General features: G+C 49.1%; 1 protein-coding gene across 2 annotated transcripts in view; it reads right to left on the reverse strand.

The window, feature by feature from the left end:
* LOC111149037 (acyl-CoA oxidase 3, pristanoyl) overlaps nucleotides 1-14,344 on the reverse strand; it is a 45,179-nt gene extending 30,835 nt beyond the window's left edge. The window contains exons 1-4 of one of the 2 annotated variants that reach the window (XM_022505928.1): nucleotides 7,207-7,369; nucleotides 2,053-2,210; nucleotides 1,513-1,746; nucleotides 365-439 (exon numbers count right to left, since the gene is read on the reverse strand). In XM_022505928.1, coding sequence (XP_022361636.1) covers nucleotides 365-439; nucleotides 1,513-1,746; nucleotides 2,053-2,196 — 453 coding nt within the window. In that variant the 5' untranslated portion in view covers nucleotides 2,197-2,210; nucleotides 7,207-7,369. Of the gene's footprint in view, nucleotides 1-364; nucleotides 440-1,512; nucleotides 1,747-2,052; nucleotides 2,211-7,206; nucleotides 7,370-14,289 lie in introns of those variants that run through there. The other variant, XM_022505929.1, reaches the window with a different exon arrangement.
* Nucleotides 14,345-17,483: the final 3,139 nt, after the last annotated feature.

Here is a 17,483-nt window from a genome sequence, read left to right on the forward strand (position 1 = left end):
CAAGAAAGGTTCTTTCTGCGCGCTCCTGGAGGGGTCCCACCACCATCCTTCTGGAAGGACTAAACTAGAGTCCAAAGCCCCAAGTCCCCACCCCCGACCCAACCAGCTGGGGTCTTACGGGGTCACGGGGACATGTGGGACACCATGGCCCCTGCCTGCGAGGACAGTGGGCTACTCGCCCGGGCAATGCAGAGCCAGGAACTGCTCCTGGGAGCGGAAGAAAGCAGAAGGCTTCATTTTGAGAGCCCCATGCTAAACCCACCGGTGCCAGGGAATATGCGGCCCCCGGGGACCCACTTCCTGTGCTTGGGGGTGCACAGGGAGAAGAATACGGGCTCATGCCTCACTGGGGCTCTCAACTCACCTCCATGTTGAAGATCTTTGGAAGGTATTTTAAATGTCTTTTAGAACCAGAGCTGTAAATCGCTGATCCAAAAGTCTGGAAGTACAAAATGGTCACGCAAACAGATGCAAGTTAAGACGTCCTGCTCTGGGGCATTGGGGGAGGCAAGCACTGTAATGCCCACGGCCAGGGTGAGACCTGAGTCCCTGGCCCAAGCAGTTCACGTTTAAGTTAAGCAGGAGCACCTAAGACGCCCAAGGGAAATCCCGAGGGGACGGACCGACAGGGAGACAGGAGTGGAGGGGGAGGGGAGGGACGAGGGTACAGGACAGGCGGGGGAGCCCAGCTTCCCTTCAGAGCCCCACAGGGGGCTGTATGTCTAAGACTGGGGACACATCGTCACCTCTACTGTGCTCCGGCAGTGGGAGCCCCAGGCTCTCCTCTGACCTGACTCCCCTTCCCTGCCTGTTTTGCTTTTTGTGGGGGTTTTCTTTGTGGGGGTGTTGGCATAAAGCAAAAAAAGCCCCAAACCTCCTCTTTTTTTTTTTTTAAGATTATTTATTTATTTATTTGATAGAGAGAGAGAGAGAGAGAGAGTGATCACAAGAAGGCAGGCAGGCAGGCAGAGAGAGAGGGAGAAGCAGGCTCCCTGCTGAGTGGAGAGCCCGATGCGGGGCTTGATCCCAGGACCCTGCGATCATGACCTGAGCTGAAAGCAGAGACTTTAATCCACTAAGCCACCCAGGTGTCCCCCAAATCTCCTCTTCTTATGAAGCTTTAGGTAGCACAGCATTCTCGCCAAGGACTATGCAAATTCTCACCAATTTGCACAGACGGCTGAGAACAGCAGGACTTCCTAAATCATCGTGCCCACATGTTCTCATTTCCATTTTTGTTTCCTATATTATTATTTAGAACTCTCTTAAAAGAAACACTTCCCCAAATGCTCGCATCGCCATCTACAAGGCAGCAAATGCTGGCCAGCAGCACAGCCCACGGGCGCCGTCCACGTCCCACGGGCCGTGTGTCATTCACATGAATGAGGACCTTCTCTCTCCGTGCCTCAACCTCATCTGGGCCTGGGGCGGTGCAGTGCGGGGGTGGGGTTTCCTCCGCTCCGTGTCAGGCAGGGAAGGTGCAATCCTCTGCTCTCCTCACCAGCCACTCACCAGCATGTGCAGCAAGAACTTGATGCCCAGGGACCAGTCATACATGCCCAGACAGGCGATGAGCGTCTGGACCAACAAGGGGCTCGCCACCATGTCTTCCATGGAGAGGAAGCTGAGTTCCAGGAGGCGCAGGCAACGGAGGAAGCTCAGCTCCCGGCACTTCTCCAGGCACAGTTCTTCCCCGTGGGAATGAGCAAAGAGCGGGTCATTCTCCAAAGTCGAGAAGATGGTCTTCTGGAAATGCAGGAGACGGGGAATGCCCCACTTAGAGGCAAAGCCCGGCCCTTACCACACTCTGACTATGGCTCTTCTCAAGGCCACCAGCCCCCCGGGACATGGTCTAGCCCAGAACCCCAGGGACAAATGGAAGTCGTTCTGGTCATGAGCGCAGGGACCCAAGGCCTCAGAAGGTGAACCAGGCTGTGGTCCTTCCTGGGTGGCAGTGAGGCTCGCCCGGAGGGACCAGACGGCCTGCGCCCATGAAGCAGACACCCAGCACAGCCGCAGGGCTCGGGTCAGCCCTCTGACAGCTTGCCTTACCTTCAGACGCAGCACGTCCTCGCCTTCCAGGAACAGCGCCAGCTCCTTCCAGCAGAAGGAGGCGCGGGAGCGGTAGGCCTGCAGGGGCCCCTTGGGGAGATCTGGCAGCAAGGCCTCAGCGCCACCTTCTGATGTGGGCGCCATCTTCGGGTATCAGCCTGCAGGAGACAAACAACCTGAGCCGGTGAGCTGGCCAGGTCACCCACCGGAGCCACAGTGCAGGCATGCCATGCAGCAAGGAGGAGAGGAGCAAACGGACTCCCAAAGGGCCAGCAAGAGAGAATGACCATACAAACCTCACGTCTACCTTCCCCAAAGACAGGGTGAGGAGGCAGTCGCAGTGGGCAACCCCAGGCAGCTGAGACCAGAGGCTCCGTGGGCTACAGCCTGGCCCAAGGACACCTCACCCTCTCAGGGCCACCAGATCCGTCCCTCAAGGCCCAGCCACACCTCATGACCCAGGAACCCTTCCTCCGAGTCTGGCCACTGCTGACTGGTCTACTCTGGCCACATAGGACAGGACCAAAGGTCCCCTTCCCGCCCATCTGGACTGGATGTGGGCCATCTGCTGGAGAGCCTTTGAATACAGACTTTTGTCCTGAACTTTTGTCCTGCCCAAACAGACATCTGGCTTCCCACCAACAAAGCAGGTACCCTGCAACCCAGCCCTCTTGACCAAAGACTCATTCTGGAATTTTCTGAGAGGACTGGCTCCTTTTCCACAGTGCTGGCTCATCAAGGCCTGGGACAGGAAGGGCTGGTGAACCCAGTCCTAGAGGAAGAGCAGCAGAGTTGGGTCTCAAGCACGGACATTCTCTGCCCGCCCAGCCGAATCTTTAACACCTCTGGGAACCTGGGTCTGTTTCTGCTGAGTGTGGAAACAGTCTTGGACACGGGGCTCCGAGTATGGCTGCTCAGTACTGCTGAGAAGCAATGGGGGCTTGGACAAGCACTGGACAAAAGAACTTGTGTGTGACTGCACGAGAGGGGAAACGCGCAGAGGGGACGCACTCCCCCACAGGCAAGTGCGAGGGGGCAGGAAATCTGAGCAGACCTACAGCGGACATGGACACTGGGGGAGAACCAACAAATTGCCCACAAAGACGAGCCACGGGGCTTCCACTAAGAATTCCACCTAACAGTTAAAGAAACATACCAGTTATCCACAAAGCACAGGGAACACTGCCATAAGGTACCCCATAAAGCCAGTGGCACCTGGAACCCCAAACCAAAGACATCTCAGGAAAGGAGGGCGACAGACCAACGTCCCTTACGGACACAGGGGCACAGCTCCTCGGTAAGTCCTGCAGACTGAATCCAGCCCCACTGGAGAAAGATCGCACACCAGGACAAGGACCTGTGTCCCCAGGAAACTACACGCAGCTCAACAGGACAAAGTCAATCAGAGGGCATGTGGCTGGTGCGAGTGTCAGACTCTTGATTTCAGCTCAGGATCTTGGGTTGTGAGACTGAGCCCCACGTCAGGACCCGGCTGAGTGCAGAATCTCACTGGGCAGTCCTCTATCTCTCCCTCTGCCCCTCCCCATTTCTCTCTTTCTCTCTAAACAACAAAAAAAACCCCAAAAGAATAGAAAAGAAAGAAAGAAAGTCAATTAATGTAATACGCCATGCCAACATGATAAGGACAAAAATGTATGATCGTGTCAAAGGATGCAGAAAAAAAGCGTTTGACAAAATCCTCCGGCCTTTCATGGCACAAATTCTGAACAATCAGGAGGGTATGCCCTCCACCTTAAAAAGGTGTCTATGAAATGCCCACAGCTCTTACCACATGTCAATAAGACTGACTGCCCTTCTCCGAATACCAGCAACAAGACAAAGGTGTCCACTTTGCCTCTTCCCATCAACACACTACTGGATGCTCCAGCCAGTGCTGTCGTTCAGGAAAATGAAATCAAAGGCATCCGGATTAGAAACCATCTCTTGTCTACAGATGATACGATCATGTATACAGAAAATCCCAAGGAACCCACTAAAAAACGACTAAAATCAGTTAGCTCAGCCAATTTACAGGGTACAATATCAATACGCAAAACTCAACTCAATTTCTATACACTCACCACAAAGAACTCAAAAATGAAATGAAGAAAAAATTCAATTTATGGCAGCAACAAAAATAATAAAATATGGAGAAACAGATTCACTGAAAGAAATGCAAAACTTATACTCTGAAAACTACAAAGCATTTTTTAAAGAAACCTGAGGCCTCAATAAATGGAGAGACACCCCTTGTTCACGAGTCAGAAGGACTCAACACTGTTAAAATACTGACATTCGCCAACTCATCTACAGAGCCAATGTGGTCCCCATCGAAATCCCAGCTGGCTTTTTTTTCCCCCAGCAGGAATTAAAGAGCTGATCCTAAAATATACTGGAAATGTAAGGAACCCAGAATCGTCAAAACCTCCTTGAAAAGAACAAAGTTGGAGAATCCATTCTGCCTGATGTCCTAACCTGACACAAAGGGACCGATACGGCACCACGTGAAGACAGATGTATGCAAACTGATGGGAGAGCTGAGAGTCCAGCAGCAAACCCTAATATGTAGGGTCAGCTGCCTTTGGCCGGGGTGCCCGGACAACATCCTGAAGAAGGAGCAGTTTTCTCAACTGGTGTTGGGGGTCCCCAATGTCCACGTGCAAAGGAATAAGGGCCTACTCTTTACACACACACACACACACACACACACACACACACACACCCCACTTAACTCAGAAGGGACACAGACCTCGATGTAGGATCTAACACTAAAACCTCAAAGAAGGTAAGGTAGGAGTAAACCTTCACTACCTTTGGTGAGATCACACCTTCCTGGACATGGCATCAGAAGCACAAGCAATAAAAGTAGATTGATTAAACTTCATCAAAATCAAAAACTTTTGCTGCAAAGAACACCCATGACTGAGTGAAAAGGCAACCCAGAGAAAGGAAGGTTTTGCAAATCATGTATTGATAAGGAACTTGCTCCCAGACTATATGAAGAATCTTAATAGCAAAGCCAAATAGCCCAATTTAAAGGCCTCAAATAGAAGTTTCTCCAAGGATAGGCAGATGGCCAAGGAGCACGTGAAGAGATGCTCAGTGTCATTAGCCATCCAGGAGGGCAAACCGAAACCATGATGGGACACCACCTCACCTCCCTTATGATGTCCAGGATCAAACTGACAGCCAGTAACGTACATTGATGAGAAAGTGCAGAGAGAGAACGTGCAGACAGTGGAACCCTCATACCCTTGTTCCTTGCTGGTGCCAAGGCAGAAGGGCACAACCATTTTGGGAAAGTCTGATGGTTCTTCAAAAGCTCAGCTACACAGCCACCACATGACCCAGCAACTCCACTCACAGGTACACACCCAAGAAAAATGGAAAGAAATAGCCACACAAAACTTTGTGCACGAATGTTCGTCATGGCATTATTTATTTATAACTCCCCCAAAGCGGAAACAACCGTTATGTCCAACAACTGACGAATGCATAAACAAAGTGTAGTTTATCCATACGATAAAATATCACTGGATGAACCTTGACAGTGTTAGGTAAAGTGACAGAAGTCACACACCAAAGATCACATATTGCATGAGCCTGCTTTAACAAAACGTTCAGTGTGGGCAAATACACAAAGAAAGCAGACTGGCAGCTTCCAGTAGCTGGGGAATGACTCCTAATGGGGCCAAGATTTCTTCTGGAGTGATGAAGGCATTCTGGAAATAAAAAGCAGTGGTGGTTGCACCACACTGGATGGCTGTGGATGGACTGTATAGTGTGTTATGTCTCAACCAAACAAGACTTTTCTAAAGGTAAGCCACACTCTTGGCAGAATTCAAGTGCTCCAAAAATGCCAGCTATGAAGTCCAAGGGAAACTCTTATCTTTCTGGACTTCCGTGCCCTCGATGCATCCCGGTCACCCATCATGCTCCCTCCCTGAGGTCCAGGACACCACACCAGGTGTCCCTTCCTGCTCCCCTCGAGCTCCTTGCAGACTCTCAGTCTCAGCCACACTCACTCTTCATCACCTGCTGACATTGTCCCCGATGCAACGAGGGCTCCCAGACAGGACCCTGCAGACCTGCAGGGTCAGTCAGCAGTTTCCTGGGAAACACCCCCCCGACCCCGCCGCCACACACACACACACACACACACACACACACACACACACACACACACAATCTAGAAGCCTTCAAGCTCTGAATGGTCCAACCCAGGGCTCCGCAGCCCTGGGTTACTGGAGCAATAAGCCTGAGTGCCATGCTGGAATTCCCTTCTCTGCCCCCAGAACTGGTTGGTTACCAAGCCCCCAACTGCAGCTCTCTAACACCTACTGAATCCTTTCTTCCCTCCGCAACTATTAAACCGATGACAAGACTGTCCAATCATTGAGCAATCCCTGACTGTAGGTGAATGTTAAGCAGCTAGATTATCTCAGTGGTGCTCACAACCCCAAGTGTTCTCAGCAGGTGAGTGAATGGAAGCTTGTTAGACGGAAGAAGTTGCCCGAGATCCACAGCTGTTAGTACACCCAACCTCAAATCCCAAGATCCTAAGCAGCCAGGGAGACCCCTAGGACTCCACGCCACCTGAGGTCACCCACATAGCTGCATGATGGTCTCGCCGTGGTGACCAAGGAGTCTGAAGCCAGAATGCCTGGCGTGAGACACCAACATTAGCACTTCTGAGTTGGGAGCACTTAGCCGGTCACTTCACCCCTCTGTGTGTTAGGATAACCCCACGGTCATACTAGTCTAGTGTCTAGTGTCTAGTCTGCTGCAGTTCCCAGGGGGCCCTGGAGCAGTGTCGCCGCAAGACATCATTACAATAGCGACAGCCGCCTTTAGTCAGTTTTCCTCTCAGCAGCAGAGAGATGACTAAAATGCAGACTGATCATTCTCCCTTTAGGTGACAGCTCTGTGGCGACATGGGGGACAATGTCTGACCTCCTGAGACTGTCTCTCCAGTTGATCTGCCCGGTCCAGGCGCCAGCAGTCTCGCCCCCAGCAGCTCTGGAGGGGAACCGGTGTGCCACCCGGCCTTTGCACAAGCCACCCCCACCACGCCCTCCCCTCCCGCTAGGCCCTCCGCCCCTGCGCCGCCCGCGCCGCCCGCGCCGCCTGGGCCCTCGGCCCCACGAACCCGACCTTGAATTTCGCCGTCCCTCCTGGTCGCTGGGTCCCCACACCGTCCAGCGCACACAGCAGGCGCCCGACGAATGTCCTCTGGGGCGTGGCAGACATCCGAAGACGAGCGACGCCCGGATAGGTAGGCTGACAGCGCCGCACGCCTCCCGGCCACCGTCCGCCCCCCGACGTCATCACAGCGCGCCGCCGGCCCGTTGCCTGGGAGACGCGAGGCGCGCTTGGGGAGAGCCTGCCTTGTGGGCGGGTGGGTCTCCTTACGCACTCTGTATGCGGGTCTTGGGGTATTTGCTGGGTATGCTGATTCCTGGGCCCCCTCCGGAGCCAGGGCATCAGAACCGTGGGTCGGAGCGGCTGCACCGCGTGCTCAGCTATATTTGCGAGTGGTGCTACTACCCAGTCCCTCCCAGGCCCGGGGGCGGCTGCTCCCTGGCCCCCTCCCCCAGCAGTCTCCGACCTCCCAGTCCAGCCCGGACTGGACCAGCTGCTGCTGCCGCGCTGCTATTTCCAAGGGCAGTTGCAAACCTAAACACCGCTCCCCCAGTCCTGTCTCGGGCTGTGTGGGGGCTCCAGACCCGCAAACCTAAACCCCTGCTCCTCAGCTCTGTCTCGGTCTGTGTGGAGGCTCCAGACTGAGCCGGCCCCTTCCCCCGAATCGCGCGGACATCAGAGGAGACGGAGATGAAAGTCCGCGGCCTCCCGCCGCCAGTTGCCGACACTCCAGGCAGGCAGGGTCCACCTCTCTCCGGTGGACCCACCTTATAAGGGATAAACAGCCTTAGCTAGACCAGAGCCCGGCCTCCAGGACCCCGCAGTCGTCGTCGTCGTCGTCGTCTTCCTTTTTTATTTATTTATTTTTTAAGATTTTATTTATTTGTCAGAGGAGAGAACACAAGCAGGGGGTGCGCAGGCAGAGGGAGAAGTAGGCTCCCCGCTGAGCAAGGGGAGGGGGAAACCTCTATCCCAGGACCCTGGCGTCATGACTTGAGCCAAAGGCAGACGCTAACCAAATGTGCCACCTAGGTGCCCCTGACATTCTTCTTTAACATGTGAAAATCTTGCACCAACTTGCATGTTTGTGCAGCCACTTTGGAAAACAGTGTGGAGATTCCTTAAGAGGTTAAAAATAGAGCTACCCTATGACCCTGCAATTGCACTACTGGGTATTTACCCCAAAGATACAGATGTAGTGAAAAGAAGGGCCGTGTGTACCCCAATGTTCGTAGCAGCAATGGCCACAGTCGCCAAACTGTGGGAAGAACCAAGATGCCCTTCAACAGAGGAATGGAAAGAGAAGATATGGTCCATATATACAATAGAATATTATGCCTCCATCAGAAAGGATGAATACCCAACTTTTGTATCAGCATGGACAGGACTGGAGGAGATTATGCTGAGTGAAATAAGTCAAGCAGAGAGAGTCAGTTATCATATGGTTTCACTTACTTGTGGAGCATAAGGAATAACACGGAGGACATGGGGAGATGGAGAAGAGAAGTGAGTTGGGGGAAATCGGAGAGGGAGATAGACCATGAGAGACTGTGGACTCTGAGAAACAAACTGAGGGTTTTGGGAGGGAGCGGGAGCAAGGAGGTGGGAAGTTTGGGTGAGCCTGGTGGTGGGTATTATGGAGGTCATGTAATGAATGGAGCACTGGGTGTGGTGCATAAACAATCAATCTTGGAACATTGAAAAAATAAAGTATTTTTTTAAAAAAATGTGAAAATCCTGTTGGAAACTTGCTTTATGTCTGCCCCTCCCAACCCAAAGCTGTATAAACAATTATTCCTCACTCCCCCAGGGCACCTTGTTCTGCCTGTGGGTCCTGTCCCTGTGCTTTGATAAAGCCACTTTTTTTTTTTTAACCCAAAACATCTCAAGAATTCTTTCTGGACCACTCACTTCCAGACCCCACATTGCATCAGATCACATCAGAAGCAACTGGATCTGGCAATTTACCACAAGAAGAGCAAGGAAGACCAAGTCAGAAGGTTTCCATTTAAAGGGATCTGAGAGATTGACACTGTGGTCACAGGAAGACAAGTTCAGTTTTTGGGATGCATGAAGTTTAAGACGCCTCTTGATGAAATCTGGAAGTTTTGGATTTGTGAGCAAACAGCTAAGAAAGAATTTTTGAAGGATCTTTGGTGCAAAAAGGTGTTTTTATTAAAGCATGGGACAGGACCTGTGGGTAGAAAGAGCTGCACTGGGGTCGTGAGAAGTGGCTCATTATATACTTTTTAATTAGTGTGTGTTAGGGATAACATAAGGAATTGGGGAGCAAGGCTTTCGGGACCTTGAGGGGATAGCCATTGCTAAGGTCAGGTTACTTTTAGTCTTTAATAAAACGTAAACATTAGGGCAGTAAGGCAGCCCTGAGTTCCTTGGGAAGGGCCAAGCTCTACAGGTTTCAAGAGTCCGTGGGCTACAAGCTGTAATATTTAATTTAAGCTACATTTCTCTCACCTTTGTTTCCCTCATCATTTTTGCCCCTGAACAAATTTGACCCTTAAATCTTTAAGATTGCTGGGGGGTCGGTGTCATCTTCTGGAGCAGCATCCTGCTGGATGGGGGTGGAGATGGGAGATGTGTCCCTACCTATGGGTTGAGATTGCTCAGTTGAGGAATGAATAGGAGTTAGGAAAGGCTGAGGCAGCTGTATCTGGAGTTGATAACATATGGGAGTCTCCTTGAGCAGAAAGGATCAACTGTTATGGCAGGGAATGGGGCAAGTTTGTTAAAACCCTCAGAAAGTTACAAAGCACATGCCTAAATAGGATTACAGATCATTATAAAACTTAAAATTTAATTATTTAACCAAGGTGGCAACGAGAGACTTCAAAGGCAAGTATGTTGGGTTATATGGTTGTTAGCAAAACTCAGCTCCTTTAATGTTGAAGCGTTTTAATTGATTAATTAAAGACCTGATAAAGACAAAATATAGAAAACTTGGTTTTCTGGGCAGACAGAAAAAAAAAAGAGGTCTTTTTAAAGAGAGAGAAAAGCAGAATTTCAGTCTTATACCAGTGTGCTTTTAAAATCCATTCGTTTCAGGGGCTCCTGGGTGGCTCAGTGGGTTAAGCCTCTCAGGGTCCTAGGATTGAGCCTCACATTGGGCTTTCTGCTCAGCGGGGAGCCTGCTTCCCCCCTCTCTCTGCCTGCCTCTCTGCCTACTTGTGATCTCTCTCTGTCAAATAAATAAAATCTTTAAAAAATTTTTTAAAAAATCCATTCATTTCAGTCTTAGTCCTGACAGCACATAAAATTCCAAAGATTTTCCTTCATAAGCCTTCTCCAACATTTTTATTTACTCCTATTTTGACCTATGCCCTTCTTTAAAAATAAGGTTTCTAAGAGTTTCTAAGGTGCCCCGTTAAGTCATCTTTTTCTAACAAATTGCTGCAGAGATAGCACGAGCTTATTGGACCGCCAGCAAATCTTGATAGAAGTTTCTTATTTAATGCTGATAACTCTAAAGAAATGTCTATCTTAATTAAACCAACAAACTAGGGGCTACCTGGGTGGCTCAGTGGGTTAGGCCTCTGCCTTCAGCTCAGGTCCTGATCTCAGGGTTCTGGGATCAAGTCCCACATCAGGCTCTCTGCTAGGCAGGGAGCCTGCCTCCTGCTCTCTCTCTCTCTCTACTTGTGATCTCGCTCTCTGTCAAATAAATAAAATCTTAAAAAAAAAACAAAAACAAAAACAAAAAAAACAAAAAACTACAAGTTAGTTCACATACAAGTTAGTTTATATTCTGTTTGACCCAGATCCACTGAAAAGTCCATAAATTTCTTCCCCGTTGTCAAGTGGTACCTGGTGCACCAGTGGGGAAATCTGAAGTGGACAGTGTTAGGTCCAAGTGGTTACTTTTCCCTTCTGGACAGTGAGGTGAGGAGGAGAGGCCAATGGTGCCAGAAGCACCCAGATGGTTAGGAAACAGGTATGTGGGCCACACTCAAGGTTGTGTCACAACAGGGGGAACACTGGGTTGTTGGGGAGCAGGAAAGGTGAGGTGCTGCCTGAGGCAGAGGAAGAGGTTTCCCCATTCTGAGCTCAGATAGAGCCACCCAGGCGCCCCTCCAGTTATTTTTTTTTTTAAGATTTTGTTTATTTATTTGTCAGAGAGAGAGAGAGAGAGAGCAAGCACAGGCAGACAGAGTGGCAGGCAGAGGCAGAGGGAGAAGCAGGCTCCCTGCCAAGCAAGGAGCCCGATGCGGGACTCGATCCCAGGATGCTGGGATCATGACCTGAGCCGAAGGCAGCTGCTTAACCAACTGAGCCACCCAGGCGTCCCCCTCCAGTTATTTTTATATTGAGTCCAATTAGCCAACATACAGTACATCAGGTTTTTTTCAAGATTTTTTTTTTATTATTATTTGACACAGAGAGAGGGATCACAAGTAGGCAGAGAGAGAGGGGCAAGTAGGCTCCGCGCTGAGCAGAGAGCCCAATGTGGGGCTCGAATCCAGGACCCTGAGATCATGACCTGAGCCAAAGGCAGAGGCTTAACCCACTGAGCTGCCCAGGTGCCCCAGTACATCAGTTGTTTTTGATGTGGTGTTCAATGATTCATCAGTTGCATAAAACACCCAGTGCTCATCACATGTTCTCCTTAATGCTTTTCATCCAGTTACCCCATCCCTTCACCCCCTGTCCTTTCTGCAACCCTCAGTTTGTTTCCCAGAGTCCAGAGTCTCTCATGGTTTGTCTCCTTCTCTGATTTCTTCACTTTCTGTTTTCCCTTCCTTCCCATGTGGTCCTCTGCACTATTCCTTATGTTCCACAAATGAGTGACACCATATTGTAACTGTCTTTCTCTGCTTGGCTTATTTCATTCAGCATAATCCCCTCCAGTTCCATCCATGTCGATGAAAATGGTAGGTATTCATCCTTCCTAATGGCTGAGTAATATTCCATTGTATATATGAACCACATCTTCTTTATCCATTCATCCATTGAAGGACATATTGGTTCCTTCCACAGTTCAGCTATTGTGGATATTGCTGCTGTGAACACTGGGGTGTATATGCCCCTTCTTCTCCCTACATCTGTATCTTTGGGATAAATAACCAGTAGTGCAATTGCCGGGTCCTAGGGTAGCTCTATTTCTAATGTATTGAGGAACCTCCATACTGCTTTCCAGAGTGGCTGTACCAGCTTGCATTCCCACCAGCAGTGTAGGAGGGTTCCTGTCTCTCCACATCTCACCAACATGTATTGTGTCCTGTCTTGTTAATTTTAGCCAGTCTAGCTGGTGTAAGGTGGTAACCCAATATTCATTCTTCTTGGGCTCACATGGAACTTTCTCCAGAATAGACCACATACTGGGTCACAAATCAGGTCTCAACTGAACCAAAAGACTGAGATTATTCCCTACATATTTTCAGACCACAATGCTTTGAAACTGGAACTCAATCACAAGAAGAAATTTGGAAGGAACTCAAACACTTGGAGGTTAAAGAACATCCTGCTAAAGAATGAATGGGTCAGCCAGGAAATTAAAGAAGTTAAACAATTCATGCAAACTAATGAGTATGAAAACACATTGGCTCAAAACTTTTGGGATACTGCAAAGGCGGTTCTTAGAGAGAAATACATAGCCATACAAGTCTCTCTAAAAAAATTATAAAAATCCCCAATACACAAGCTAGCCTTACACTTGACCTGGAGAAAGAACAGCAAGTAAAGCCTAAATCAAGCAGGAGAAGAGAAATAATAAAGATCAGAGCCGGAATCAATGAAACAAAAACCGGAAGAATAATAGAACAGATCAACAAAAGTAGAAGCTGGTTCTTTGAAAGAATTAATAAGATCGATAAACCTCTGGCCAGACTGACCCAAAAGAAAAGAGAAAGGACCCAAATTAAAACAATTGTGAATGAAAGGGCAGAGATCGCAACCAATACCGAGGAAATAGAGACAATTGTGAGAACATATCACCAGCAACTATATGTCAACATATTAGGCAATCTGGAAGAAATGGATACATCCCTGGAAACTTATAAATTCCCAAGACTGAAACAGGAAGAGGCAGGCAATTTGAACAGACCAAAAACCAGCGAGGAAATTGGAACACTAATCGAAAACCTCTCCAAGAAACAAGAGTCCAGGGCCAGATGGCTTCCCAGGGGAATTCTACCAATCATTTAAAGAAGAATTAATATGTACTCTACTGAAGCTGTTTCAAAAAATAGAAATGGAAGGAAAACTTGCAAACTCATTCTATGTGGCTCCAGTTAGTCTAGACATTAACCTAGGAGTTGGATGAACGGAAAACCCCCACATCTGTTAGGAGGAGGCAGAGTGAGAGGGTCACCTTCCCCTTCCTTAAGGAGGTCCTGTTTCCTCCATCCCGGGTTCTGTCAGGAGGAAGCCCATTTTAATAATTATCATTTAATCTTTCAGGAGAGAGTTTACTGGCCTGGTTAAGTGAGCTAACATGTTCTGCAGGAGGCACTTAGGTCGGGGTCCCGAGTTAGGACCCTGAAGCCCTGGATCTGGGTTACCTCCATCCATCTGCCCTGTTCCCTTCCTGCAGGAGAGATCTAGGGGACAGATCCTACTGAGGCCATGCAGTGTTACAGGATATCAGTCCTTTCTTAAATTTTGCAACCTGAAATTATTCCAGTGCATTAAAAAGCATTCCAATGGAGAGTCCAGGGAACTGAAGAAGAGAGAAGGTCCATTAGCCAAGAAACCCTCCCCCAACTCCCAGGTGGCATCACACAAAAGATATGTCAGATATTCCTGGTGTCAAAGTGACCTGAAGCATCCCTCAGATGGAATGGCTATGATCACCGCCTGCTCTCAAAGGCCATGTAGCTCGTCTTTGTCACTCACGCTATTCAGTGGGTGCTAGGGCATGGACCAAGACTCCATGCCTTGTCTTGAAGGCCGTGCCCTATTTTACCTTGCCTTGAAGAACCCGCAGTTGTTAACCATTGGAGAACCCTAGAAAGGTTTTCCAAGGGGGGAAATTACCCAATTTTGTAATTTAAGTAGTTAGTAGAGGACATTGACAGAAGACAGTAAAGATAGAAATCCATCATGGTCTAAGTAACATTCCAACACATGTAGTCAACTTACATGTCAGCTTCTCAGTCCTGGGTTGGATTTTAATTCCATTGGGTACTGGTTTCAGCTGGCTCCCAGTGGAGGTCCCACAGTCAGAAGCAACTAGACCAGAGATGTGAAACGGATCGTGTTAGACCAAGGAGGAGGAGACCTCACACGGGAGTCAAGATTGGGACTTAGGTGCTCTCCTGTGCCCAAGACAGACAGCTTTGTGTAAGGACAGGAATGAAAAGAGGGCACCGAGTTTCTAGGTCTTATTACCATCCTGGCCAGGGTACCAACTTCCAGCAAAAGGCAACCCTGTAGACCAGCCTCTAGCTAGAGGATTGGAGCCTAACCAATGGGCATGAAAGTGTTCCAATAAGACCATACTCTCTGAAAAGCCTCTGGAATGAGAGCAAAGGAAGAAGAGAGGAAGCACTTACCAAATTTGCACCATGGCTCAGAGTCCCGATGAAAGGACTCAAAGCCCCACATTGTGGGGCAAATAATTTGGGACAGTTGGGGTTTGGAGAAAATGGTCAAGAAAGAATTCTTAAGATGTTTTTGATAGAAAAAGGTGTTTTTATTAAAGCTTGGGGACAGGACCCATGTGCAGAAAGAGCTGCACTGGGGTTGTGTGCAGTGGGTGATTATATAAGATTTCTTATCCTATGGAAGGAGGGTGATATTAGGGTCCCAGGAAATTGATTCTATGGTTTCTGGAGGCATGCTATGGATAAGATTGCTTTTTTTCTTATAAATCGTTGAGACAATTCCAAACTCATGGAGATGTGTGTCCTGTAGGACTCTGTATCAGTCAACTGTTTGGGTTTTTCCCCTTCCTTTGTTCTCCAGCAGCCAGAAGTGCTTGAGGAATGTCACACATCTCCCACCCGGGGGGCTTTGGGGGTGTTAGCTTGGGATTTGCCCCCAGCTTGCCTTTTGCTCCCCCAACACCCGTGGTAGAACTGTGTGGCAACGCTCAGCTGATATTTGGGAAGTCTCTCTCTGTTCCCATTCCACTCTGAAATACCTTCTCCTTTGTTCCATGGCTGCACATTGTCGCACTTGTGATTCTCATTGAAAACGGACTCAGCATTGGGAACATTGAGGTAGGGGAACTGACGGGACTCCATTTCAGAAAGGTTCCCTCTCCGCAGTTCCTCTGCTGGGTCCCGTTTACTCATGTTCCGCATTTTGCTTCTGAATGAGCCAACAAAGCTATGTTCCCACTTTATGGGGGGGAAGCAAGAAAGTGAATCATTCTCTGAGTTTTGTCCTAGGTCCCCAACACCTGATAACATCTAAGAAGAGCGGGTCCCAAACTTGTTCCAAGACATTATCTCCAAGCAAGCCTCCGCCGATGCTGGCTTCAGTATTCCCATCTTTGGTTATGTACAGAATTACATTTTTAAAAAAGATTTTATTTATTCATTTGACAGACAGAGATCACAAGTAGGCAGAGAAGCAGGCAGAGAGAGAGAAGGGGAAGCAGGCTATCTGCCAAGCACAGAGCCTGATGCGGGGCTCGATCCCAGGACCCAGGGATCATGACCTGAGCTGAAGGCAGAGGCTTTAACCCACTGAGCCACCCAGGCGCCCCCAGAATTACATTTGTCATTCACCCAACACTCTCCTTTGACTGACGCTACCCTGGATTCCTGGGGGAACAGTACCCTGAACCCTTTTCCAATATAAACCCCTAACCCGACATGAGGAAGAGGCTCATTCTCATTTCCTTTCTGAGTCTCCCAGACACTTCATCCGCTCGTCTCTGTCACTCACTCTATTCAGTAAACTCTGTTTTCACTTTCTCTGGCTTGCCTTTGATTTCTGTCCTGTGCGAAGCCAAGGGATCTCTTGGCTGGTCCTGTAGGACCTTCCCCTGTGTTCCCAGACTCAGTATCAGGGGGTTCTTCCTGTTGCAGAAGGGAAAGTCTGGATGACCGGTTGGGACCCTGAATCTACCATGCTAAGCCAACAGAATTAATTCCCAACCAGGCACTGTTTCCAGCCACAGGTCTGCATCATTACAAGGGGTCCCTGAATCCACAGGAGCACCCAGGAGGGCCTGAAAATCAAATAGATAATAATGGTCTAATAAGGGGCGCCTGAGTGGCACAGTCAGTTGAGCAACTGACTCTTGGTTTTGGCTCAGGTTGTGATTTCAGGGTCATGAGATCAAGCCCCATGTCTAGCTCCATGCTCAGTGTGGAATCTGTTTGAGATTTTCTCTCCCTCTTCCCTCTTGCTCATTCTCTCTCTCTATCTCTCAAATAAATAAATCTTTATAAAAAATTAGTGGTCTAATAGAAGTACACGCCACTGTTTTTCAAATGGATATACTTTTGAGAATCTTTTATAAAATGAATGAATTATAGAGTAATAATTCACACCTTTAGATCAGTTTCTTCCAAAATAATGACTACTAGAAAATGATTTGGGTTCACATGTTTTATTGATATCAGATAAATATCTTTCCACTTGGAAATCACTGCAATCCAGTGCAGAGGTGGGGAGCAGGCACTGGCGGGCAGGCTAGAAGTAAAGATGGAGGAACAGGTGAACTGGTGCAAGGGAGAGGTGGGAAGGCCTGTGGCAGGCAGCTGGTGCAGGGATGGGGGATGACTTTGTACTGTTGGTTCTGTATCTCATGGGGTGGTGGGCACACACGAAGAAGAGGCTCCCCGCTCTCTCTCTCCACCCAGCCCTCTGCTTCGCAGGTCAGTGCAACCCTTCAGGCTGCTCAGGGCTGGCTCATAGCCAGCTTTGGTCTTATTGTTTCATCTCTCCACTGGATCCCTGCACAGATGACTGGGTTCAGGACTACTGTTCCCAGCTCTGACCCCAGCTTTCCTACACAACCCACCTTCTGGTCTCTGCTTGCCAGCCCCCCAGCACCCCACACTCAGTTTCCCCTCTGGCCTTAGGACACTGCTTGACCCAAGTCTGACAAGGAGTGTACTTTAGACATCTCTGGGTAGGACTAGGTGGTCTCTGAAACTTCTTGGATGGCAGTGAGGTAGGAAGAGAGGAAGGGGTCACTCAAGTTTGGGTTGTCCTGCTGGGATCTGGGTGGATAGAGATGCCTCTGAGACCGGCAGAGGGGGGAGCAACTTAGGGGGAAAAGAAGGGGAGCTTGGTTTTCTGCAGGTTTTGTGAGATACTTCCTGGTAAGACTTCCAGGAAAGGCAGTGGAGCAGGTTACAAACAGCAGGGGAGGC

The sequence above is a fragment of the Enhydra lutris genome, unplaced genomic scaffold, assembly GCF_002288905.1.
Source record: "Enhydra lutris kenyoni isolate GAN:26980312 unplaced genomic scaffold, ASM228890v2 scaffoldscaffold21, whole genome shotgun sequence".
Classification (NCBI taxonomy): Eukaryota; Metazoa; Chordata; class Mammalia; order Carnivora; family Mustelidae; genus Enhydra; species Enhydra lutris.